This window comes from Nipponia nippon, unplaced genomic scaffold, assembly GCF_047370975.1.
Source record: "Nipponia nippon isolate SJK-2023a ecotype South Korea unplaced genomic scaffold, ASM4737097v1 scaffold_19, whole genome shotgun sequence".
In the NCBI taxonomy this organism is placed as follows: Eukaryota; Metazoa; Chordata; class Aves; order Pelecaniformes; family Threskiornithidae; genus Nipponia; species Nipponia nippon.
Window position 1 is genome coordinate 3,413,975 of NW_028262335.1, and position 27,060 is coordinate 3,441,034.

Consider the following 27,060-nt stretch of genomic DNA (forward strand, 5'->3'; position numbering starts at 1 on the left):
TCATATAGAGCTTTGATGATTACAGACCACTCCCATTTGCAAATTACGTTCATCTTTCCATCCTTTTTCTAATCAAAACACCACATTTTATTGCAAATATCAAGAAGGCCAATCTACAATCCTCTTCCAGAACAGGGAAGACTAAAATTCCACATTGATCTGCAGCAGTTTTGCACTGGCCTCCTCCACTTCTGCTGCCCTTATTTTCTTCAAGTTGCCAGCATTATGGTTTTGTAAGCCTGGTCTAAAGTAACAGCCCAGAGCCTTCGACTGCATTTTTCTAGAGTTTTTATACGACATCTGTGAAACAATTCACCCTACCCAAACCCCTTTTTTTGGAAGAGAGTATATGTGGGAAGTAATCAGATACAAGTCCCATAAATAGCTCATCAGCAGTTACTCTAACAGGTTTTCAAACCGATAGCACAGATTACTGCATCAAGGAGGGGAAAAAAGCTACATTAGGAAAGCAACACTTGTCATCTGTGTAAACATTTCCCTTCATGCTCTTCTCCAACCATTTCTGTTTCAACTTATGTGGTAATCAGATCATTAAAACCCCTAAGTCCTGTTCAAGTTTTTCATCAGTGAATTGCAAAACCACTATTAGCTTCTGCAAGGGCAGGATCAAGCATGTTACTGCAGCAAGGAAAAAAGCATGCAGGCTGTATCTTGTAGTCAGAATGCAGCAAATGTATCAGTTCCGTGTTTAGAAAAGTCTCCCAACGCTACATACCTCCCTAAACCAGTATATGTAAGATTGAGCGCTACAGAGCAGAAAAGCAAGGTGTGTCACACTTATTTATATCTGACAACAGATGGAAATGACAACTTCAAGAGTTAGATTTTAAATTTTATATTAAGATTCAGGGTTTTCCAGTTAACCAGAATTAAGCAAATAATTTGTTTTCCAGTTAACCAGAATTAAGCAAATAATGAAAGGCTTTTTCTAAAGGCTGAAAAGTGAAACTATGCTGTCATGCAGAATGAAACACACATCACAAATAACACAGGGAAGTTACATTCAAATAAAGTGTATCTTCATGTTAAGCATGTTTAACATTTTTATCTTTGTAAAATTTCTCAACATTTTTCAGAAACAATAGTAGTATTCCACATAATGAAGATGTGCACATGGGGCTGCCACCTTACATTATAGGCTTTTATTCTAATAAAACTAACAAGAAAGCTGAAGTTTAAACAAAAGCAAATACAGTAATCCTTGTAATGTTGCCCTTAAAAAAATAAAAAAATAATTAAAAAAAGAAATCTACAGGTGTTAGGAGCCAAATCAGAAGAAAATCTTGAAGAAATATTGAGAGGCACAGAGCAGGTTAGCATCCCAGTGACTGAAAACCTCCAGTGCATGAACAATTCCATGCCTGAAGTCATCATAAGAACTGTAAATAAAGTAAATCACCTCTTTAACCTAAACTTGTAGAACATAAGTAACTACTCAGGAATCTTTTGTATGTTTTAAGGCTTTTACATTTGTAACTTTCTAGTCCACTGCTGTGCCACTAGAAAGAAAAACAAAACACTTGTTTTCCATGACAGTGTTTTTATTTTCTTAACATACATAGTAAAACAGGAACAGTAAGCGCTTATCAGGATGAGAACCAAAGCCCAAGCCAGGACCTCACTCAAAGCTGGCTCACTTTTTCTGGAGAAAGATGTAATTTTTCCAACAGGGAGGACGAGAGAGGCCCTGAAGGAGTGGGGCCTGGGTCAGCTGGCCAGGAGCAGCACAAAGGCAAGGAGGGAAGGGAGCCGGGATGATGTTTCCTGTCAGTGCAAGGGAGAAGGGGGACATTTTACTCAGCGCCCGGTTACACAAAAAAAGGGCGGGGAGGAGCCTTCAGGACTCTCTCCCGTCTCTCTCCACGCAAGCAAACACATCGTGGGGAGGAGGAGATAGGCGAGAGGAGACCTGTTGGCACGCAACGCCTGTGGGAGTCGAAGCGAAAGGTGACCTTGCCCAGAGGCGGCCGGAGAGAGCCCTGAGGGAGCCACGGAGAGGCCGCCGGCAAACGGCGCGCGCCAGGCGGGGAGGGCGCCTGAGGGCCACCCTCCAGGCCCGGCCACCGGGCTGAGGGCGGGGGCGCCACGCAGAGCCCCGGCCCGGGGACACGCTCCCCTCCCCGGCCCCGAGGCGTAGCGACCGGGGACTGCGCGGCTGCCCCTCGCCCCCCCGGGGCCGCGACGGCGGGGCGGAGCCCGGCGAGGGGCGTGAGGCAGGGAGGGGCCCCTCAGGGCCGGGCCCGCGCCATGCAGCCGCGATCGCGTTGGGAGCGGAGGCTGAGGCAGGAGGCAGCGATCAGCCGGGGCCGCCGCCCCGCCTGCCCAGCCCGCCGGTACCCACCTGGGCTCCCGCTGCCGGCCGCCTCCTCGATGGTGCGCGGGGTCGGCGGGCCGCAGGCCAATCGATCCCGAGCCAACCGGCGGCGGGACGCCCAGCTAGGGGAGCGCCGAGCTGTCGATGTGCGCCTCCCCCGACTCCTTGAGGCGGAGCCGGCCCGGCCGGCGGCGGGGCGGGGCGGGGCGGGGCGGGGCGGGGCGGGCGGGCTCCGCGCCGCCTGCAGGGGCGCCCGCGGCCGCGCAGGTCCCGCCGGCGGGAGGGCGGCGGCGGCGGCTGCGCGCGTGGAAGCTGCCGTGGCCAGAAGCGTTTACCGGGGCGGGATCCTCACGACGGGCGCCTCGGAGCCGCGGTCGCGTCCAGTGAATTGCAGTAATCAAAGTCCTTCGGCTCAGAGGTGGCTGTGCCCGGGCTGGAGGTCGAGATGAGGGCTTGATTCATCCACGCTGAAGTGAAAGAGCAGCCTTGGTTGACAGAGTCCCCCTTCGCGCAGTGCTCACGCACAGGCTGCAGTAGGGCAGTCCTCTTCTAATTAGGCAGTAACGTTAGGATATAAAATTGTTTGGAAAGCAGCAGCTTAACCTATGGAATGAAAGAACCTGTTCTAAAAACTAGGATTTTCTTTAATGGAAAGGTCAGGAAACTCAAAGACACACGTAATGATAAAAATACAGACTTTTTATAAGCAAATGCAAGCACATTTTTCCTACTTCGACATAAAACTTGGATTTTCCTTCTGTCACACAGGTCCATAATTTGAAAACCCAGTAAACTAAGTGCTGTAACAGGATCCTCCTTTTTAATGTTTTAAAAACTTCTTCAAAAATCTTCCACTGCTGCTTCAATGTGGTCCCAATGCTGGGCACGAAAATACTCAGTACAGTGCAAAAGGTTGAAAGCACGGTATAAAATTAGGTTCTTTTCTTGCCTAAGTCCTTCAGTTTTGTAATAGCTTCAGTGTGGCCTTTTTCAAAGTCTTTTCTGAAAATTACTTCCAAGTACAAGTTTAATATACAGTTGTAAAAGGTTTCTTCATAGTAAAGACCTGTTTGGCAGTTCTCGGTTCCAGAAATAACGTTAGTAAGCTGCATGCCTTTTGTGGAAGTTTAAAATTTGTATTTTAAAATATGTATCTCTTCTGTAGCTGTAGAATAAATGCTATTGCAAAATATCCTTTTTCAGTCTAAGGCCTCAGAAGTAACTACTGCATTTAGTTTCACTTGAGGTAGAATAGCTCAGTTGGAAGGGAAGTACAATGATCATCTAGTCCGACAGTATGTTTTTATGGCATAAAAGAAAAAAAAGTGATGCCTACTGTACGACTTCACTCAAGTGTAATTCAGACACCGCATTGCAAATTCTGGTTGAATACAGACACCACAATTGCCAGTTAAGTCACATATGTAAAATATAATTATGGGAAATGGGATCCTAAAAATCTACTTCCAGAACGAAAAGACTCCCACTTGATTCAAGGAGAACCACTACTAATTTTCTGTAAGAGGTGGTGGGATCTTCAATGTCACACAAGAAGTGAAGGAGAACAGGATTTTCTGGTTCTGAGGTTTGAGTCAGTTCCACTTTTTACAGATTACTACGTTATGCAATCATCAAGAGACAGACCTTTTCCTGAGGTCAATGGGTGCGAGCTATCTGGCAGACATATTCACATGGATCTTCTCTAATATTGACTGGAACATAGGGAAAAATATTTTGGGTTGATGGTTAACCTCAAAAATGAGGTCAGAATCAGTTAGGGAACCATATTAAATCAGCCAGGACAGAAAGATGACAAACTTTAGAGCTGTCAATAAAAGGGACTTACTTCCTACTCCAAGATAACAACTATCTAATCCAGATTTTCTTTTCTAAAATAAAATGAACTATGTACAGCTAATGAAATGCTATTGTTTAGACATAGTAGTTGTAATCTAGTAAAAAAAGCTCCTGTAAAAGATTTCACTCCTTGATATACTTAAGGTTGATTTGAAAAGTTTGGTCCAATACTGCATGAAAGCAAACTGTAATAATAAAAGAAATATCCAGGAGGATGAGGGAAAGTATGTCCATGAAGATATGGGCTAGGAAATTGAATGCAGTAGTTTTAAAATTAAAATCAAATGGATAATTCATTAGCATGGAATGATAATTTAACTCCAGTCTCTTAGAAGTGCTGGTCTCAGGCATGTTCTTGACAGGTGGCATACCTGAACCCAAATTATCATCACAAAGTCTCAGCACAAAAATCAATGGCATAAAGTTAGAAAAGTGTTCTTTTTCAAATCTGGTAAAGGTCTCTCTAAGGTATCACAGAAGAAAGGGAGGGGGTGGCCATTCAGTTTAAACGAAAAATCGTTCAAATTTTTTTAAACTGCAAAGATCATCCTTCAACTCTCAAAGCTGACAAAAGAGATTAAAAACCTCAAAAGCATCAGTGTCTATATTCACCTGAAATGTCAAGTCTCTGTAGGAATGGAACATTTAACATAATGTTTATTTTAGAAAATAAGGAGGTGTTTGATTAATTTTATCAGTCAATCAGTATACGATCCGTAATTTCCTTTAACTGGTTTTCATCCCTGCATCTTGAATACCCAGAGGAAACTTCTTTTCTTCTGGAAGTAAGTCTTGAAGTAAATTGTCCTCATTTTCCACTGAGATTTGAATTTCAGTTTCTTTTTTCAAGGGGTTTTCTTCTTTTGACAGGGGAATTTCTTCCCCTGTTGGGGAATAATAGGGAGCGTTTCCATAATCCGTGCTAGATGAACTAGTCTGTTCTGGGAACTGGGAACTGCAGTCTGGACTACATACTTTAACAATACAAGTCACATTCACCTGCGTTCCTCCGTTACCAGAATGTTCTGTCAAATAAACAGAAAACACATTAAACATGGAAGAAGGAAACCCAGAACAGGACGGTTGGATTCTTTATCCAGTTCTTTGACTTAAAACAGACACTAAATATCTTCTTGTTTCACTTAATTTAGGTAAGCTGGTGGGGCTGGTTCTGTAACATTTTAGGGTTTTTTTGGTGCAATAAAATCCACGTGTCATCCCAGAAATAAAAAAGCCATAAAAATTAATACAGACCCCTGGATCACAGCCAACTCCCTACCCATCTGTTGCCATTTCAGGTGCTTCTGACAATGTTCTTTTCTTACTGCTCCCTTTGGCTCTTACTCTCACTCACAGGTAAGTGCTTACCATCACACCGATCCCCTAGTCTGCAAATAACTTTTTCTCCATTGAGCACACTCTCTTTACTGTCTCAGGCTGACAACTTAAAACAATCGCTTTTTCTTTTCAAAAGTTACTCTCTCTGCTGAACATGGGCCTGATGTTTTATCCTGCCATTTAAACTTCTGCTAAAAAGACCCATAAGTGATAATCAAATTTCAAGAAGTTCTGGATCATTCCGATACATTCTTACCTGAACTCGCAGAGTTGTGTCTGTCTCCACGGTGAAGCTTACAGCCTTCTGCAGCTGAATGTTGCTGCTGAAATCCTTCTGTTTCTTTCTTTTCATTGTTCTTGTTACTTACTACACTGACTCTTGCAGACCCAGCTGGATTATTCAGGGAGCTACTGCTGGACCCAGAAGTTTCCAAGAGATGCTGTTCCTCCTGTTCAGAACTGCTGGACTTTTGCGAGCCTGTATTTCTTGCTTTTTTGTCACACTGCTTTTCTGTAGGGGAAAAAGGCTGGAACATTTGCAGAGAAATGCAAAACATTAGTCTTTTTAAAAAACACTAACAAAGAACTGGTCAGTACTTACGCAGCTAAAGAAACCACTGATAATTGCCATTTGCATAGTGATGACTGTAAGTAAAATTCATACCAGCTCATGAGGCGTTCAAGAAAATGAACTTGTCTCCAGAAGGGACCTACAGTACTTCATTGATTACCTAGTGAACAAAAGCTCCAAAATTTGGTCTTCTGAACCACACCCATGGTTTATTGCTAATATAGGCTAACACAAAGCGAGGACAGTACATGAGGTAGGTTATGTAAGGTACATCTTACACTCTAGCTTGGGGACCAAACCACCCCATTCTCGCTCCAGTTGTCTTTCTGCTGTGCAGTTTTCTTCTACTTGTAATTAGATAAGACTGCATGATTTCTATATAACTTTTAAAGAAATGGAAAAGATGGAAAGGAAGGAGTGACACTCACCGAATCTGCTTCTGTAGTCGGTGGAGAATATACAAGGGCTGCAAGTGAGGAAAGACAGTTCATTAGCACCTAAATTTGTTTCACTTGCAAAAGCTGCTCTTTTAACTAGTCTGAATGATATCCTCTGCTCCTGGAATACACACCAAATGTACATTTATTACACAGTGTTTGAAAATGTTGAAAGCTATATTGTATTGATTTTGTAAGGTAACTTAAATTTAGCCAGCAAGCAAAGAGGACCCTCTGTGTGAATTAATAATTTTTCTACAGTGTCAGTGAGAAAAGGTATTGATGACAATAAACTACAGTTCTGACTGTTGACTAATAACATCTGATAGTGTCTAAATGATGAAGTACAAAATATTTTACAAGCTCCAGTAGGAGCGCAACTGTTGTACAGCTGTCCATCTCCACTGGGATGTTCTATGTTGAGACAATTATCTAAAATCTGAGGAACAAGAGAGATTTGAATGGGACATTTGCCTCACTGTATCCCTGTATTGAGATTAATTTCACCCCATGTGATTTAATAAAGATACTTTTACTCTAAATACATATGGAATTCCTGGAGTATTTTTTTAAATTCTATTTTTCTGTAGCCGCAAAGCTCATGTGATCAAGCTGATTTGCGCGAGTTTTCTCTTAGTCTCTCTTCCATTGGCCTGTGAACCCTTTGGCCAATTTCACCCCCAATGTAACAGAGGAATGGTTTCAAAAGCTCCTCAAGGTTTCATGAAGCAATAGGTTGCCAGCTAGTGAGACAGAAACACGTAAATCATCGCCTTGTCCCCTTGAAAAAAAATAACCTAACTCATACATTATTAGACACCAAAGAATCTACACGTTAGTGATACTTCATCCATATCCAGCCATGAGAAAAGCTTCAAAGAGAGCTAACTTCTAAGGCACTAACGTCAGTCAACCACTAGGCTCAAATTAGTAGGAAATAAGGTGACACACTTTCCAATATTTACAGATCTGCTTGTTTTCATTTCATGAATCTTACCTTTTTTTTTGGAGACTAAGCAATATGCCAAAATAGGAATTATCAGGACCAGTAACAATGGTCCTGCTACTGATCCTGAAAATAAATGAAAAAGATAAATTGTTTAGCAGGTCGATCTGACAAAGGATCTAATTAGAAAGAGTTTAATTTTGCAGTTTCTGTCCATGGCTACAAAAGCTAAATTTACAAGTATCAGGTGTGTCTGACATTCACATTTGATGCCTCTTGGATACCAAGGCCTCATTTCAGTCTCATAAAATTGAATTTTCCTGTCCTGAAAAGTAAGGACAGACTTTTGGCCTCAGTCACAAAAGATATCTCTCTAGGCTAGCAACAGTTTGCTAAATACAAGGCCAGGCAGTCCAGAATGCTCCTAAACATATATGCCTTCTGGATAGGTTGTGAACAGGAGAGAATACATCCACACTTGTGAATGGTATAAGGACTTCCTGTCTCGGGAAAGGCTGCCAGAAGTCTCCAAAGACCTCTCACCAGGAGGTTTATGAAGTCAGCCTTGCCTCAGTCCAGAATCTAAGATACAACCTTGTCTACCAGCTCCTTCATAGCAGCAATTCTCAGGAAATGCCTTGTATAATCTAGTTTTGGGATTTTTAGAAATATTTCCAGAATTACAAGGACAGTAGAATGCACTGGGGTAGCACAGATGCATAGGTAAATATTATGCAACTCACTACAAGCAGTGTCATATTGAATTAATTCAGCTGTTCTGAGGTTCTGCTTGGGTACGGGTAATTGGTCTTGGAAAGAAACTGAGAACTAAATATAAACTTGCTTCCTAGCCAAACAAAAATGACTTTAAATGAGAATTGGTGAGTAGCTCACCAATGATGTGAGACATGTCAGGTACGGAGTTTAAAATGACAGGTCGAGTTATTATTTCAGGTTTGTTGGAAGCCAAGCTTTGGGTCGGGAGCAGGTTCAAAATAGTGTGAGGTAGAACTGTGGCAACTGCTGGTCCTGACTCACTGCAAACAGTGTCATTCATGCTGTTTCCAGGAATAGCCACTGATTTACAACTGCAAGAAACAAAAAGAGAAGTTAGGAAAGAAAGCAACCCTGTGCACAGTTAAGGTTGCTACTAGACAGAAACACTGGCTTACACTGTATGTGGTGTACAGCTGGTATTGTAAGATTCCTCATGTGAAAAAGTGCCCGGAGGACAAGGTTTACATTCCGTATCTGTGCTATCTGTCCCTTTAAAGAAATAGAAAAACTCCCGTTAGTCATCTACTGAGAAACAAAAATGAAAAATCAAGGTCTGCGGTACAGATCCTGGAAGTGATACACAGGCAGTACACAAAATACAGTCTTTAACTGTCACAGAAGAGATTAATTTGAAACACCCAACCCAAACACAAATCAGAAGATTAGCCGGTGCTGTTAGTTTGGTGCCCTTGATAGTCTTTTTCAAAGACTGTAAAAACCCACCAAAAGGCTAAAATGTGGTACAGCTGAGCTTTTTCACTTGTCCCTGACAGGCTGACCACCTATTCCATTCCGTTGGAGTTCTGTATTTTTTCAAATTATTCTTAATTTCTTAAAAATATCCAGTGTTCCACCTCTTCGACTATTATTTATCATCTTGAGACAGCTACATTATCAGAGTGGTGACTTTCATCATCTAATAAAGACAGACTAATTCTGCAGGACAGCATAGAGTCATCATTACTTACCATAATCAAAATTCAACCTGAAGCCCTGTTTCAAGGATTTAAGCAGGAATTAAGTGGTCTTGAATCTGAGTCACTTGTATGAAAGAAATCACACAATAGGGTAAAACAAAGGAAGATTAAGTTGGATTCGGGAACTTTTTGATATATGGTAGTAACAAATTGCAACATGTTGTCCCCTTGGATATGCCTCTTGGGAATACTGCTGCTCTAGTTACTACCTACTTGCTAAGATAATGCTTGCACTAAAAAGAATGCATAACTATAGGGAATTAAAAGACAATATTCCTGTAATTTACTGAGTTGGAGGGAGATTCAGAAATATTTATGGACTATTAACACAAAAAATAACCCCCTTCATACAGTAAAACTGTTTTGTGTGTAGAGTGTTTAGAATTAAATTACCTCTTCTGGAAACTCGGTAACCTTTTCCACATTTTTTATGCACTTTACATATTTTGCAGTACTCGTATATTTTTGAAATGCAGTACTCATTGGGTGGGCAGCTACAGATTCTGTCCTGTGACCTAGTGCATGTTTGATTCTGCACAAATCCTGTTTTTAAAACAAGAATAAAGCAAGATGTCATTAGCAACATTTAAAATCATAGTCTGCAATGTTTCAAATGAATATGAGGTGATATTCACATAGCACAAACTGAAGACAATTTTGCAGCTTCTGGCTAGTATGCCATCATAAAACAAATATGTTATATGCCCCAACGTCTACATTTTCAGACTAGTTTCCTCTCTCTCTCTAGGAAAGGAGAGATTTGCCTTTGTAGAATTCACACTTGAAACTCTGTACCTGCAGTTGCATTGTATTGTATCATAACTATAAATATGCACATTTGTGTTACCTGTGCTGATCACTGCAGCATCTGGGGGCCATACTAAGATTTGTAGGAATGACTGGATGCTGGAAATGTAATTATCAATTTACCCCTGTGCAAGTCAGGTCTTAAGCTCCCTTGGATGGAGAGCATAAGCAGGAAGTTACTCTACTGATGACATTTGTACCTATTTTAGTGATGCAGCACCTTAGTTTCCAAGCATATAAGACTGGTGTCACATTTTTAGGACTTAGAAAAAGGGGCCAGGCCCCCTGCAAGACTTTTCCCTGATTCTTTTCCCCAAATCTTATGAGTACCAAAAGCATGAGAATGGGACTATACATAACAGACAAAACCTCCCAGTTTTCTTAGGAGAAAAGACTAGGTTAAACCAAGCCCACTCTTTGAGCAGGCTGTTAAAGTCACAAATGCCTCTTTAATAATTCAAACCTACCTTTCCTGCAGGGTGGTGAGCAGGCAAAGCACTGAGGAGACCGATTCCAGATTGCCGTATACGTGTTAGGTCTACAGGGACTGCACTTTGTGTCCGCAGTGCGACTGCAGCTCGCTGTCTTATATTGACCTATTAAAAAAAAAAACAAAACACAACAAAACAAAACAGAGAAAGCATCTCATTGGAAAAGATCACTAGGAATTGTTTAAGGTTAAGTTTCATTCTTAGCTGTAGAAACCCTGTCCTTTCAGTGCCACTATCAGATTGGTAACATATACCAAGCAAGAATTGATTTAAAGGAGGACTGCATGTATATACAAGGAAACCCTGATTTCTTTTATGTTATCTGTGTTTGACCCCTTTTCCTACATTCATTTCAGTGAATTTCAGCCATGTTCAAAACAAGGCGGCCTCAATCCTGAACAAAACCCCTCAGCATATACTTAGATGCTGCTACCACGGTACATAAACCAAACTTTTTATCCTCATAGAAGCTGTGTTTTGTGGTGAAGCACAGGATGGTGTTTCATGCTGAAAGTCAGGCACGAGCTAGAAAGATGTGTCTAGGTGAGGCCCTTACTACCTTTACAAGCAGCAAGTGAAGAACACATAATAAAGTATTACCACAAACAGACCTGAATTAGAACTTCACCACTTGTCACTACTGAAGGGGCATGAGCTCACTCTTTTTCCTTCACCTCTTTGGCCAGCCCTAACAGATCAAAGCAATGAGTTTCTGAAGCTACTGGCATTCCAGACAAAATCAAAAGCTATCAAAGGTAGTTTCTCCAATGCTTCTCACCAACAACAGAGTTCAGTGTAGTAGTCAGAATAAGTAAATATGAGCTCCAACATATCCTTTTTGGAGAACGGAAAACACCTCAGTTGCCATTTCCCCCTTGCTTGAAAGGAGGAAGTTAATGTCCCATATCCTGTACAGAAATATCCTGGAAAACATACTCAGAAAGTAGGAGTAACACTGAGAAAGCCTTTGAAGCTGCTTGGAAAATCTCTGTTCTCCAAAGGAAGGGGCCCTGGCGGTGAGCCATAGAAATTATTTCCAAAGATTTTGTTTTTCCATGTACTTACTTGAACCTTAAAATTCTGCCTCCCACATCCTGCTAATGATTTAGGCTTCAATTTTTGATAAATTATGGTAAAAAAATTCTAATTCATAATAACAAAAATAAAGATTTTAGACTTCCTACAACTTGTTGCCCAGAGTTTGTTATTCTGAAAAATTAAAATCAAGGAGAAATAGACTGAACAATACATACCACAACAGAAAAAGGTTTTACCTATGAGTTATCATCTTTCATCCGTTGTGTTTTTAACAAAGGAAGCTTGACAGATCTATCTAGACATTTTCGGTTAATTGAAGCAACTGTGGCTGCTTCAGCATATACTGATTTCCTGCTTCAACTTCCGGATCTCTCTGGCAGAAACTCAGCATTTATGGAGACAAATTTTGTTTGCTCAGCATGTAATGAGACAAATAGGCAGTTTTTTGCTGTGTCTAATGTAATAATCTAAGACAACTTCTTGCAAAAACTCTATTATTAAAATACTGAAACGGCATTACTACCCCCCCAAAAATCCCAAACCCACACACCCACCTTTCTGCAGTGAACAACTTTTGCTAACAAAAGCTCGCTAATAATTATCACTGGAGTGTAAGACATGACACCTCAAAGCAGACAGTTTCTGTAGTCTTGTACCCAGTCTGATACTGGTCTGCAGTGTCTGATTTACAGTAAAAGACAAAAAAACTCCCTTAATGAGCAATTACAGATTAACCTGTCCAATGGAAAGCCCCTTATATAAGTTATATTATCAAAGTACAGAAACTAAGCTCTACCTCATGCCCTGTTTTACAATATATTTGTTATTAGTGGGCTTGGTGCTGACATGTGTTGTCTAATTTTTGTAATTCCCTTAGTGAGCTGTTGCTCCCTCCCCCAAATGTTGACTCAAAAATACTTTAATCAAAACACCACGCAAAGCTGTGCTTACAAGAGCTCAGCAGTCTACCTCCTGATAAGCCCCAGCCAGGTTAACCTTGTGACAGAATTCCAATTCTGATGAACAGTGTGGTTTTTTGCATATATTTTTACAGTTACAGCATTTTATTGTCTTCCAGCTAGACAACATCCAAAATTCGATGCTCTTAAGATGTATAAAAAATCAAAACGTACTATGCTCATCTGAAAATTGACTGCATTTGGCTGTGTACAGTAATAGTTTGAATTATAACCTACCTGGAGGGCACTGGCTGCAACATTTATCAAGTTCTTCTTTGTAGAATTCAGTGCTGGGATCTTTGCATTGTGCAAACTGTGGTGTATAAGGCAATGAATATTCCTAGGAGAAATTGAAGGAAAATCATGAGTCACAAGTACATTCTGACCCTAGAGTAGAGATTTAAAAGAGGCAAACACCTAAAGATGAGTGCACTTATAACCACCTTCCTTTCCAAGACCCTGATGTACCCCTGATGAAACAGAAAGCAACAGATGCCAAAAAGCTGAAGGAGAATGCCCAGCTTATAAGCTACTTGAGACCATTTAGAGGTTCCTCTGTTTTTCAAAGACCTGTCACAATGAACGAAGTGAGTTCTCCAGGTTTTATGTTCAAAAGAATGCAGTGGAACTGTGGGATTAACATCACACCTGGTCATTACTGCATCCCCTAAACCAAAGGGCTACATACCTATTCTCAGTTGCCATGATTCAAACAACCTTTGACAAAACACCAGTGAAACCTTAATTCTTACCTGTGGGTTTGTGGGGGGAAGCATTTTCTGCAAAGTGGCCATGTTAAACATGATACCTTCTTACTTAGTAGGTCTACTCCCTATACACATTTAGAGCCCTGGCTGAAAACTAGAAGATTGGCTTTGCTACTTATTAATTCCCTCAGGCCTCCTGAGCCGGTGGAAGAGGGAGCTGTGAGTCTAGCACTACTGCAATGCTTGAAGGAATGTTTCTGTTTTCATCAGTGGGTGCTAAGGACACAGGACACTAAGTCCAATTCTCTATTGTGCTTATGTTCATTATGCCCTCGCTTACACCCATGCAGTATCCAGGCAAGATAACCTGTCCCTTCAGTCAAAAAGGCTTTTATCATTCCAGATACTTTGTCGTTCCTTTCTGAATGAGAAAGGCCTTGATGTTTTGAAAATGATGTCTCCAAAAACTGCACTGCTGCTTCTGAAAAGGAGCAACTAACTACAAGACTTGAACAAAACCAAAAAGCCTACCTCATACAGCAGGTCAAATGCATAAGAAATAGTCATGAAATACAGTGTACCTAATTTTCAGCTCATACCAATCAACACAGCTCAGTGACTTCAGTGAACGAGTGTCAAAATATTTGAGGACCTGCCATCTGTTTTCAAGGGAAAAATATACTTACTCAAAAGAAAAAGGCTAATTTTAGGTAGTATAAGCGTAGGAGTTTCCTGCTAGATCAGAAAGATGCTGTTCAAAAAGTATGTGACACTGCTCAATCTTCTACAGTCTGAAGAGATTGCTCCATGTATAATCTACACACATTTAGAGAAGTACTTTTAAAATATTATTAAAAAGAGAAATCAAAACAGGAACAAGCTCTTTGGAGGCCAGTAATGAAAATATCCTTCCTCCTTACCGAAAAAACATGTTGATTGTCTATTGTGTCCTCACATTACTGATAAAGCAGACTAACACTTCCCACTCTCAACAATTACTTAAAGGGAACCCAACATTTTCTTACGCAGCTTGTTGAAATATTTTACCTCTTATCTAGCTGTATATCAGAAACAGGATTTCACCCATCTACTTAATGGTCAGTGTCAAAAAGAACCTTTCCTGAGTATGTGAAGGCAGAGAAAGGTCTTCTTGAGTTTCAACATTCATTCCAGAAAAGAAAAACGGAAAGCAAACCGTTTAAGTAGGAATTTCATTGCTCCTGTTTAAAACACTGTGAAAGCTGGTAACACTGACCAGACATCAGGACAATTCTGATCTCTTCTGATCAGTCAGTTGAGTTAAAGACTCAAAACCAGGGAGACTGGGGATGGGTTTCACCCCCATTCTCTCAGCCAGATCAACAAGAAACAGTCAAGTTGCAAACTGAAGAACAAACTTGTAAAGATGCTTTTAACATGCTAGAAACTGTGATGGGCTGGGGAAGGATGACAAAAAAAAAAAAAAAATCATTCTCCTTCTTAAGCACTAGAGCAGGTGAAGTAAGAAACAGCTGCTGAGCACAAGCTGCATTTTTCAAATTCTGCTCTTTGTCTTTTGATGAGAAGAAAGCCAGTTTTGCAGGAACCATGCTGCAGCCCTAAATATCTCCAAAATCTATTTTGGCCTCCATTTTTGCTTTCTAGTTAAGAAGGCTTATTTAAAGGGGGCTTGCACAAGGATTGAAGACTTTGAAGCAGAACCAGGAGGCTGGCTTCAGCATTATCAGTTTCATCATTATTCATGAGAATAACCACCATAATAATTAAAAAACAAAACCAAGGCTTTTCAACACCTTCTAGGTTCAGTAATAACTGTTAATGCTGGACTTGGTATTATACGCTCATATGATAGGCAACAATAAATCATACCATTTGCAAATGTGAGCTGACATTAGAATCTGACGAAGGAGGACTCTGCTCTCAAAAGTATTTTTTGTTTAAGTTACTTTCTTGTTTATTAAAAGAAGAAAGATCAAGTGTTGTCATCACATTTTTGTAGTCACTATGATCAACTTCATTAAAACAAGCACTTGAGAGTCTTTTTAAAACGTAAAACTTCACTGCAAGAGCAGACACAGGAAAAAAAAAAAGGGGGAGAAATACAATGAATCACATCACAAATTATCCTGCTGGTGATGCTTCCTGGCAAAAAATATTCTTATCTCATCCTCTGCATTGCCTGTTGTAAATACTGCCCTGCAGTTAAAGGCACAGGAAAACCTGTTGGTTGATGGGTTCACATCTACTTCTCTTAAGTTGTGCTTGAAAGGATATGTCTACGGTCTGATACAATCTCCCTGAAATTTTATCTGATGAGCTGTGGCTCTCAGTGACATACAATTGACAATTTCTTGCCAACTGTCCTCGAAGAACATTATGGGAAACTAAAAGGGACTTGTAAATCACTTAGATACAATTTATATACACACATGAGCTCAGCTTTGTTTGCACTGGAAGGATGCCATTAATTTTAGTAATTACTTTCAATGTAAACTAGTTTAATCAATGCTGTCAAGGCCAGCAGCCAAATATCCTACTACATCAGGGGAAGTGTAGGCCTCTTACTAGGCATAAAACTCGCCTGGATTTCTTGGCTACAAGACGACCCCACTTTTTCTAGCCGTCTCACCAATTTTAAGGTCTGAGTTGGGCAGTACAATATTTGCTGCCCAAACCAAACCCTCTGGCATCTAGATCCATTGGCTACTTTGGGCTGACAGACTGATGAGGAGGGGACAGATTCTGTTCCACAATCTTTACATTTTGTTACTGTTTGTATCTCTCATAAGTCCTTATTTTGTGTTCTGCTTTTACTGTGATTCAATGTTCTGCAAGCAGATTGTGTGAAGGAAGACTAACATCAGGCTGCATCTTTTGTGTTATAACCTTAGAACTTCTCACATTAGGTAGTAGTGTCTAATGGCACCAGACTTTTAAGATATTTATACAGACAAAATGAAGACGTTGGAAGACTTAATTTAATTAAGCAAAAAGTTTTAAAATTAAGTCTTAATTTAATTTGACAGGTACAAGTAGAAGTAAAATGCCTCACCTATCTAGCAGCAGAGGAACAAACATTATTAAACATGAAATTTAGCCTAGCTCTATGCACAGCAGTCAAATTAAGCAATACATTTTGGCATAGAAATGGGTAAACTATGCTTGCCTTTGACGACACAACTCACTAGGGAGATTTTTGCAATGCCTTTGTATTAAGCAATGACTAAAAGTTACATACAAAAAGTCAATGACTTAAGACTCTCTCTCTCTCGTCCCTGCATTGTTTGAAACATTTGCCCATCTGCACCACAGAAACCCAGCAGATAGGTGACCTAATTTGTCACTGGAGAGGAGTGGGCTAACAGCAGCCTCCATACCAGCTGAGAGGTTAGTACACTCTTCTAAATACGTATGCACAAGCACAGTTGTTTCCAAGATTCCCTACTGGAAGACAAACGTAGCGGAGAACATGCCTGTACCTCATGATTTTCAGGCCTGCAGCTGTATCTGTGCTGTGTGGAGCAGCACTAGTGAAGGCACAGGGCCTGTGGGCTGTCCCCTCCCACACAGTCGTACAGAGGCGAACCACAACTGAGAGCCTAATGTCTGTACCAGAGCTGAGCCCGAGTCATGAACTACAGAACAAGATTTGGATTCAGACTTCTTCAAAATTAGAAGGGCTTGGTCCAATGCACCAGCCTGGCTCTACCTATTGGTGAGGAAGTCCAGGTCTCAGCTACTCACCACACGTCACAATGTAATGCGTTCCCTGTGTGCTGAGTATTAATTATAATGAAAATAATTTCCTTTAATTCCTGCATTACAACTTGTTTCTGTATTCTTGGACTTTATATGCAATCAAATTTAAGTATCTTCAATAAGAGAAATAAAATATGCTAATATAATGGATGAATATATATATATATATATTAATCCATTCACATAACATTCATCTTCACTCAGGGAGGCCATTTAAACAAAGATATTTAAGCATATATTTTAATCCTAACTGACATGTCTACATTTTTATTCGTCTTCTTTTCATACAGTTGCCTTCTTCAAAGTCAAGCTGTCAAACACAAGAGTCTGAACAGGAACTACATCTGGCGTATAATGTTCTTTACGTATATGAAACCACAATGAAGTCACCAAAGTCTCTGACGTAAAAATCTGTTGCTATGGAAAGGACTGGAGGCAAAGAGATATGTTTGCTTAGCTACCAAACCTGCTGAAGACAGGAAAAAGCAGAATCCTGTTTAAAATATTTAAACTGGTCACGTACAAAAATCATTCTGTTGAAGATTAGTTATCACATAATAGCAAGTCTCACCAAAATCAGCTGGAGTTGCATCAAGCTGTACCAACTATACGCAAACCATAAAGCATCTTTTAAAGCTGCTTTCCTGCAAGTATCTCTCTAAGATTACGGGTCCATTATGTGAATTGTTCTTCCATCCTATATTATATTTTACTTCTGTAAAACAGGAGTCCTTGCATAGCCACAAACAAAAAGATTTACAACTCCACGCTCCCCCTCCCTGAGAAAACAGTATCTTTTTGCTTACTGTTAGGGATTCTACTTCATTGCCACTCACCCCCATAGTATTTTCCCAGAATGAGATGGCACGAGGCTGCATAGAATATGGAGGCTATTCACAACATGAAAAAATTATAGAAACAAGTCAAAGTTTGTAGGAAGACATAGCATATTTTATTATATATGTATTTGGAAAAACATACACATTTTCAGGAATACCAGCTCTTCTGTTTCAAAACTTCAGGCTTATGTATCTGAAAGTTGGTCTGTTTTCCCAAAGGTTGCCCTAATGAAAGATATTATCCACTAAATCAAGATCTGACACTTACAGTAACAGGCACTGTCAAAGCTGACGAGCCTTAAAATCTACAGTTTCCCTGTGGAAAGCAAAGATACTCAGGCAAGCAAGGAGTGAAAGCAAGAGGAATAACAGATTGCAGGCCTGAAAGGCAGGTTGTATTCTCATCACTCATCAGAGAAGAGCAGGTGATGAGCAAGTTCCCAAGAAAGAATCAGCAAGTCAGGACTGGCCACATTAGGTTTGACCCTACATGGAGACATCCTGGAGATGCACCCAAGGGAGACAGGGTGATACCTGACGTTGAGAGTAGAGCAGGAAAGGAGAAGCTATGTGAGCCCAAAGCGTAAAGATGGCAGATGATGAACCTTCCCAAGATGCCCCAGGTGTACCAGCCAAAAAGACTGCCAGAGGGGACAACTGTCTTCCAGCTACGCCAAATGCCAGAATTGGCATTTTTCTATTATTTGGAAACAAATAATTTTCTTGGGATGGTATTGCTTGTATCACAAATGGCTTTTGCAATGCTCTGTTAAGGCTTCCAGTCCTCATGAACTTTGACGCAACAACCACAAGTGTGGATACGTACAACAGCAAAGCTGCAGGTCACCCACAGCCCTCCTAGCTCTGACCATCAAAAAGCAGGGACACCTGAGCGGGATTTATTTCAGGATTTTTCCACAAGATCTCCGTTAAGCTCATCCCTTTGCAGTTCAGAGTATGCGCGTGGTTATCTACACACCTTCCACGTACCAGCAGCATTCCCCTACAACCAGTCAGCTGCACCCAGAGGATGACCTTCTCTGCACACACCAGCAACTACACCGCAGAGCACGCTGCGCTGCTTTGCAAAGGACAGTTACTTAGGTTTGAGGCTATTGAGAAAGTTTCTGTCAAAAATATCTGGTGACTGAGTTGCTCAAAATGGCAAAAATTATGTTCAGTTCCTATGAGTAACACAGGGGCTTAGGCTAGAGTCTTTCAGATAATTTCAGCTGAATGAGAAAAAACAAGAAAAAGTGTCACTCAAGAACTATTGCTTTGCCAGTTTCTCTCCCTCAAAACCAAAATAAGTTTTCTTTAACTGATCACTTTTTAAAATTGATATAACAGGCAGGTTTTTTCCAGCTCTGTGGCAGATGTGGCATTTCTGAAACTACTGGGTTTTTTTTTCTAATGTGTATATGGACTTTTCTTTGGTTTGTCACAATGCAAAAAGTGATGCTGAAAATTTCCTTCATGATTTCCATTATTATGTTTAGGGTGAGATAAGAGTTAATTGGTTTTGAATCAAAGCCCTTTGTTCAGCAAGAAGCATGACCAAATTTTACGCTTAAATTTTGGTGATAAGGTCTGCTACAATTCTGAGACTCTCCCTTCTTTACCTGATCTACCCCATCCACTCCAAGGTGTTCAGTGAATCAGGTTCAAAATACTATCACCTTACAAACCAGGGCTGAATTCAAAATGGGTGAGAAGCAGTTAAAAAAAATTAATATATTATCAACCCACTACAGCACCCAGTACACCTTAAAAGACCACTGTGGAATTCCAGGTTCAATATACATTCTGACATCCTCACCTAGTTTCACTGAACCTTTGTCTTATCAAGGCTAAATGAATACGATTACATAAACATGTAAATAACATATACATCCCATGAAAAAGCAATGACCTGGACATCTCAGCAGCATTTCCATATTTATCTTCACAATCCAGGACACACTAAGATCAGATAGAAAAATGCTATCAATATACTAGTACAGCATAGAGACAATCAAAGTCAAACAGAGCCCATCAAGCTCTTTGGTTTAAAGGGTTAAAAGCATTCATTGCCAAACAGTGGTACAGCTGGATATAAAAGAGAACAGTCACAGCTGCATCACATTAGGTCTCATGTAATTTAAAGGGCTTTTCTATGTAAATAGGGAATAGTTTTAGGGATCCAACAGAGCACAAGCAGCTCTTCCTGTTTAAACAGTGGTGTAAAATACATACAGGTTTACACCCTGCACTTGCCAGGACACGCACAGTTTCTGCAAATACTCAGACAAGCCTAAAAAATCAACCCATTTCCAATGAAAATCCAGGAAAAACGATTAGTCATGGCTTTGGGAAGCCAGGAAATAACAACGACATAGTCAAAGGGAGGAGGCTGAGTTTTAAAGAAGTCTAAGAGTGGGATTTGAGGCTCCTGTAGAGATCACACTGAGTTCAGTACAAGCAGAGGGAGACAGATAACTCAAGGGACTTCAAGCACACCGGTAAAGCGATGCCCGCTTGCGTTACAGCGCTGCGAGCATAACGGTAAAGCGATGCCCGCCTGCGTTACAGCGCTGCGAGCATAACGGTAAAGCGATGCCCGCCTGCGTTACAGCGCTGCGAGCGTAACGGTAAAGCGATGCCCGCCTGCACGACACCTTGCACTGCAACCGTTACGGCCCTGAAAGCCGCTGGACGCCGCAGGGCGGCGGGCAGCCCCCCGCCTCCCCCCGCAGGGGCTCCCCGCGGCCCCGCACTCACCCGGCCGCCCGCGGCGTGGAGGAGCGCGGCGAGGAGCGCCCAGCGCGGCCCCATCCCACCGCCGAGTGAGGCCGCCGGCGGGCGGGGGCGGAGCTGAGCTGGCGGCTGCCCGGCCCCGGCCCCGGTCCCACCGCCCCGGGGCAGGCGGCCGCAGCGCTGGGGCGGTTGCGGGGCAGCGCGGCGCGGCATTAAATGTAAGCCTGACCACGATTCCCCAGGTTAGGTAGCGGTGTTGCCTGCTGGCCGGACATGAAAGTTACTTCAAGTGTCTTAGAAGAGACTCTCAGCACGCGTAAAGGGTCTCTTTAGTCGTATTTATGCTCCTTCAGCCCCCAAATACGAACTTACCTTTTGCAGCATTCTGGCATTCATTAATACCCACCGTACCACTGCACCACGTTCGCTCGTCTCGTACACGCTGCCGGGATGGTATAAGGAGACCTTAATGTAAATTCAGATCTGCTCTGCTCTTGAGAAAAACTCCAGTTGACTAATAGGTTTGTAAGTTTTGAACAGCTCTCTTGCAAAAATATTTTATCTGCAACTGATACATGTACTGAAATTATCAACAACGAAACATTTACATATCAGACAAGAAAAGCGTGGCTATGGCTTAAAATCCATGTAATTTTTAATTCAAAGATTACCAGCACTATTAAACTAACCAACTATAATACATCTAGCAGGTTGCAATGCATATGATTCATCTAGAAAGCTGTTCCAGTAAAAAAAAAAAGATTAATTTATATACAGAGCTGATATACAATTAGCTGTCATTACAGAACATCCTTTAACAATCACAGCCAGGTGAACATGGTTATTCAGTTTGTGGATAGACAAATTGGTGTTCTCTAAAATGAAATAGAAGTTCCTCTATTTTTCTAGAATGAAGCGTATGCACTGGAAAACAATGAACTACCCTGACTGGAAGTGAGAAAAGGGGGAGCAGTATTTGTCCTACACAGTTTTTTCCTCTTCCTTGCATTGCTGTTTTATGTTAGTGCTTGGTGACTTGACCTTCTGTTGCACAACTAGCAGTTAAACCAAAAAAGGTTAATTCTCTTGCCTTCTTCACCTCACGTAACTGCTGCTGACATGGCAATACAGATAGCCAAAAGAAATTTCAATCTGAGCATTATCTTCAGAATGAAATAAACCAAGTACAAACGCAGAAGTACACAGAAAGGATTCAGAAATCACCTCCCTTGCAAGACTCGGTAGATGAAATAAAATATACAGTGGCAGCAGTTGTTTTTAGAAATTATTTTATGTTCTGGACTCGCAGAGAAGAGTGGAATTCAGGAAGTAAATACTGGAACTAACAACACTTGAAATTACAAACAGTTTTCAAGTATAGTACAGGTAGATTATGCACTGCTGAAAGTTAGTGACTAGATCCCATAATGCTGAGATTCTCCCACTTCATCTCTGGGGCTGTGGTTCCAGAAAAGTATGAATTTCTCTGGATTTATTTCTTCAATCACAAAACCTTGATAATATACCTTCTCTTGTATTGTGAGCCTTAATAGATAAACAAGATCCAGTGGACCTACCACATGGTGATTTTCAAAAAGCCTTTGATGACGTTCCACACCTATGGTGGTGGAAAAACAAAGTTGCCACAGGATTGGAGGAAAGGTCATTTTATGGATTTGCTAAAAGGTTACAGGCTACAAAAAGTTATGGCTGTTTAAAAGGCAGGAAGGAAAGGGCACAGCATAATGGTAATTTTTCAGGATAGAGAACAGTTAGCAGTGGGGACAGGTGGGGCCAGTTCTATTCAGTATCTTCATCAATGATGTAGAGAAAAGAGCGCCCACACAGTGAAGGCAACACAAAACTTCTCCAGGTAGTTACATGACACACAGAAGGCAAATAAAGCCAGAAGGAGCTCATAAAAAGGTGGCAAATGAGCTTCTACATAGATAAACACAAGGCAATACATTTAGGGAAAAATAATCTAAACCAGGTGTACATGGTGCTGAATTGGCATCTAGCAGCTACGACTCAGAAAAGCGATCTTGGAGTCATCCTTGATGGTTCTCTGAAATCATCTGATTAGTGTGCAGGGGCAGCCAAAACCAGCAAACAAAATGGTGGGCATCATCTAGAGAGGTATTGAGAACAAAATAGAAAATATCATTTTGCCACTATTTAAAACCTTGGGCCACCCCTCTTCTTCAGTGCAGTGCATGGTTCTGGCCTCCAGATGTCCAGAAGAAGTAGTGAAGTTTGAAAAGATGTGGAAGAGGTCAACTAAAATGACCAAGGCAGTGGAGCATCTAACTTCCATGAGAAATATAAAAAGACGGGAACCTCGCTTGGAGGCTGAGGAGGATACAATCAAGAATCATAAAAGCAACTCAGTATTGTACTAAATTCTGTAATACAGGAACTAGTGGCACTCACTGAAATAAGTAAGAGATCAGTTTAAAAGTGGTAAAAGTACTTCTTTACTATGGTAGTAGTAGAATGATAACTATCTGTAACCTGTTGCCACAGGTGCTTACGGAGGCAGATTGTACCAGGCAATTCAAAAGAGAGAAATAAAATTAATGGCAATATGAATGAATGCTAAAGGCTGGGACAAACTCTTTAACATCCTTAATCCAATTGCAGTTGATGCAAAAGCAGATATTAACCAGGTTTATGTGCTCTTCCTAAATAACGTATCTTTACTGCGACTGTCAGAGATAAAATCTTGGGCTCGTACTACTAGTCTGGCCCAAGAAGGTATTTTTTATGCCCTTATGTTCCTTTTCTCTGTTCTAAAACAAAAGATGCTGAAGTTGCACAGCTGTTATTACAGTACTCTATCCAGGGTAAAACGACAAAGCAAGTAATTGTTTTTGTGGTTCCTTTTTTTGACTATTGAGGCACACTTTGTCATCTTGCTCATTTTCCATTGTCCTGTGCAAAAACATAGTCAGCACTATTACATTTATAGTTATCAAACAAGCAGCATGAAAGATTGAGAAATAGCATAACACAAGCCAGTTGACCACAAAACAGATTTTTTTAAAGAACAGATATGCAAGTCAGTGTCACTCTGATGATTATAGCACTTCTAAAACAAGCAGATATTAACTATGTTATAGGAAATAACTGCTGTGCCTGTTTTTCAGTCCTCCCTTTTTGTAGAAAACTAGTTTATTGTCTTCCCTTTTTACAGACTCCACACTGGGCTAAACCCATGTTCATCCAACATCCAAATGTTCAGCCAGTTTGGCTTCCATCAGAAGAGGCCATTTTGTACAGTTACTGATGATTTGAAGTAGTCAAAAAACATGAATCAGACTTCAAAAATTAGAAAGAATGGCCTAAAGTACAGTGGACTTCAATTAGTTTTATTTGCCTTCTGTTTTCTGAGCCTGTCTGACACCTTTTGATCCCATTTCTTCAAGAAACATGAAGTCCACAAACTTCAGAGTTCTGTTTGTGTTAGGGAAAACTGAAACAGTCATTACTTTTATTCAAGAGTTGAGGCCTTAAGAAAAATACCAGATGTTGCAAAATAGATGACAAAATTGGAAGTACTGGTAATACTGGAATAGAAACAACATATGAAACATGGTGGTCTCAAGCTTCACTCAGAATTCTGGCCGGAATTTTCATAGCTAATAGAAGTAATCAGACATCGTTTTCAATCCATTCCTTCATGCAGACAAAGCAAACTGTGAAACTTGAGTTAGCATCCAGATGTCCTCTGAATTTTGTAGCTTTGATTCAAATTTGTTTCCAGCATGATTCCCATAATTCAAGGGGAAATGGTTAGTGACCTGCTACACCATATAGACAAGATGGGATCCACCCAAGCGTACTGAGGGAGCTGGGGGAAGTGCTCACCAAGCCACTTTCCATCATCTATCAGCAGTCCTGGCTCACCGAGAAGTCCCAGTTGACTGGACGGTAGCAAATATGACACCCATCTACAAGAAGGGCCAGAAGGGGGATCTGGGGAACTACAGGCCTGTCAGCCTGACCTCGGTGCCAGGGAAAGTTATGGAGCAGATCATCCTGGTGCCATCATGTGGCATGTACGGGACAACCAGGGGATCAGGCCCAGTCAGCATGGGTTTATGAAAGGCAGGTCCTGTTTGACCAACCTGATCTCCTTTTATGACAAGGTGATCCACTTAGTGGATGAGGGAAAGGCTGTGCATATTGTCTACCTGGACTTTAGTAAAGCTTTTGACACAGTTTCCCACAACATTCTCCTAGAAAAACTGGCTGCTCATGACTTGAACGGGCGTACTCTTCGCTGGGTAAAAAACTGGCTGGACGGCCAGGTGCAAAGAAGTGGTGGTGAATGGAGTTAAATCCAGTTGGTGGCTGGTCACAAGTGGTGTTCCCCAGGGCTCAGTACTGGGGCCAGTTCTGTTTAATATGTTTATCAATGATCCAGACAAGGGGATCGAGTGCACCCTCAGTAAGCTTGCAGGCGACACCAAGTGGGGTGGGAGTGTTGATCTGCTGGAGGGCAGGAAGGCTCTGCAGAGGGCCCTGGCCAGGCTGGATTGATGGGCCCAGGCCAACTGTGTGAAGTTCAAGAAGGCTCAGTGCCGGGTCCTGCGCTTGGGTCATAACAACCGCAGGCAACGCTGCAGGCTTGGGGAAGAGTGGCTGGAGAGCTGCCCGGCGGAAAAGGACCTGGGGGTGTTGGTTGACAGCCAGCTGAATATGAGCCAGCAGTGTGCCCAGGTGGCCAAGAAGGCCAGTGGCATCCAGGCTTGTATCAGGAATAGTGTGGCTAGCAGGACCAGGGCAGGGATTGTCCCCCTGTACTTGGTACTGGTGAGGCCACACCGCAAATCCTGTGTTCAGTTTTGGGCCCCTCACTCCAAGGACATGGAGGTGCTGGAGTGCATCCAAAGAAGGGCAACGAGGCTGGTGACGGGTCTAGAGCACAAGTCTGGTGAGGAGTGGCTGAGGGAACTGGGGTTGTTCAGCCTGGAGAGAAGGAAGCTGAGGGGAGACTTTATTGCTCTCTACAACCACCTGAGGGGAGCCTGTAGTGAGCTGGGGGTCGGTCTCTTCTCCCAAGTAACAAGCGATAGGACAAGAGGAAGTGGCCTCAAGTTGCACCATGGGAGGTTTAGATTGGGTATTAGGAAAAATTTCTTCATCGAAAAGGTTATCAAGCATTGGAACAGGCTGCCCAGGGAAGTAGTTGAGTTCCCATCCTGGAGGTATTTAAAAGCCATGTAGATGTGGTGCTTAGGGACATGGTTTAGTGGTGGACTTGGCAGTGCTGGGTTAACAGTTGGACTTGATGATCTGAAAGGTCTTTTCTAACCTAAACAATTCTATGATTCTATGATACTGGGAGAGAGAGGGAAAGAGAAATATTTGACGTCAGCTATGAAGGCCAACGGTCTGGATGATCCTCTCATTCGTTGGATGAAATAGGTTCTAGCACTCCTTGTTTGAATGTGTTTCAGTGTTTTACATGAGTTTTCAGATAATCTAAGGCACTAAGTGTTTACCTTCCTTGTCATAGATTGAGGCTTAGTGTCACACGATGTTTCTGTAGCTTCACACATCTTCTCAGTGGGTTATCACTTTTCAGTGGCAGTGGTGGGGTGATGAAATTCCTTTCCCTCCTCTTCCACAGGAACCATTACATCATTCCCTGGGAAAGACTCTGTTTCCTGCTCTGGATAGTGCATTGCCAGTTCCTCTTCCATGTTTTCCTGGGCATCAACATTACTTTCACATCCTCTAGCAGCACAGTTCTTGCCACTAGGCACTTCTGAAATGGACCCCACAATAACAGTGTCGGCCTTCATGATGTATATTTTTTCTGAGGAAGGAAAAAAATACTGCTGAGCATAGTTATCACTGCTGACCCTAGAGATGGTTTCTTTGCATGCAAAACTTTTATTTCGTACTCAGTTTTTCGCCCTCCCCACCTCGCTTCTTTTTTTAATCAGAGGCATGCAGATCAAGCCCATCACTGTGAAAACACAGAATTCACTAACCCACTAAAGCTTTTGGAATTCACACATTATGAGTTGTCTATTTTATTGTTTATTCATAAGGTGCTTTTAATTTTGAAATCAAAGCACTTGAACATATTAAAGTGATAAAGAAGGCCAGCACATTTTATATTACACTGTCTGGTTTTGGACCACTGTCAAGGGGACTCTAGGCATTTTAGATGAAGTAGATCTAGCTCCCATGTGATGAAGCCACTGCACTTTAGCTAGGACTACAGGAGAAAAAGACAAATTAGAAAAGGCAGTAAGATATTCACAAGAGTCTGTTAGAAGAAGCAATTAACCGGGATCTGGGGAAGGTAGATATGGAGAATTGAAGGTCTATGCTCCTGCTGTTTCAAGAAGCAACAACACCTGCATTAAAAGCAGCCTTTGGGCAAGGATCAGCACTGAGAATCAACTACAAAATTTTCTGGGATAGACTTGAACCTTGTGTCCAACTTGTTGAACCTACTTCTTTACA

The 27,060-nt window shown here is 41.5% G+C and overlaps 3 protein-coding genes across 14 annotated transcripts in view; all 3 read right to left on the reverse strand.

Moving 5' to 3' along the window:
* Positions 1-2,515, reverse strand: part of VPS13D (vacuolar protein sorting 13 homolog D) — a 110,759-nt gene extending 108,244 nt beyond the window's left edge. For 2 of the 10 annotated variants that reach the window (XR_015704307.1, XR_015704308.1), the window contains exon 1: positions 1,659-2,514. The gene's annotated coding sequence lies outside the window, so the exon portion shown is untranslated. Of the gene's footprint in view, positions 1-1,658 lie in introns of all 10 variants that reach the window. The other 8 variants (XM_087755418.1, XM_087755419.1, XR_015704309.1 and 5 more) reach the window with 8 other exon arrangements.
* A 504-nt stretch (positions 2,516-3,019) lies between these two features.
* Positions 3,020-20,906, reverse strand: TNFRSF1B (TNF receptor superfamily member 1B). The gene is made up of 10 exons (XM_087755431.1): positions 20,599-20,906; positions 12,771-12,873; positions 10,513-10,641; positions 9,632-9,781; positions 8,657-8,750; positions 8,379-8,572; positions 7,536-7,610; positions 6,530-6,567; positions 5,787-6,057; positions 3,020-5,217 (listed from the first exon to the last, which is right to left on the reverse strand). Exons 1-10 carry the CDS (start codon positions 20,785-20,787, stop codon positions 4,919-4,921), a joined length of 1,542 nt encoding a protein of 513 aa, XP_087611557.1. The 5' UTR covers positions 20,788-20,906; the 3' UTR covers positions 3,020-4,918.
* Positions 20,907-21,223: 317 nt separating this feature from the next.
* TNFRSF8 (TNF receptor superfamily member 8) overlaps positions 21,224-27,060 on the reverse strand; it is a 29,773-nt gene continuing 23,936 nt past the window's right edge. For all 3 annotated transcript variants that reach the window (XM_087755430.1, XM_009460961.2, XM_087755429.1), the window contains one exon: positions 21,224-26,401. In XM_087755430.1, coding sequence (XP_087611556.1) covers positions 26,157-26,401 — 245 coding nt within the window. In that variant the 3' untranslated portion in view covers positions 21,224-26,156. The remainder of the gene's footprint in view (positions 26,402-27,060) is intronic.

Excerpts from the sequence above, each read along its gene's own strand:
- TNFRSF1B (XM_087755431.1), bottom strand. The coding sequence starts at position 20,787 with ATGCCGCGCCGCGCTGCCCCGCAACCGCCCCAGCGCTGCGGCCGCCTG. Across the intron at positions 7,611-8,378 it reads TGACATGTCTCACATCATTG|GATCAGTAGCAGGACCATTG; the intron begins GTGAGCTACTCA and ends ATTTATTTTCAG. Across the intron at positions 6,568-7,535 it reads CTTAGTCTCCAAAAAAAAAG|CCCTTGTATATTCTCCACCG; the intron begins GTAAGATTCATG and ends CCTCACTTGCAG.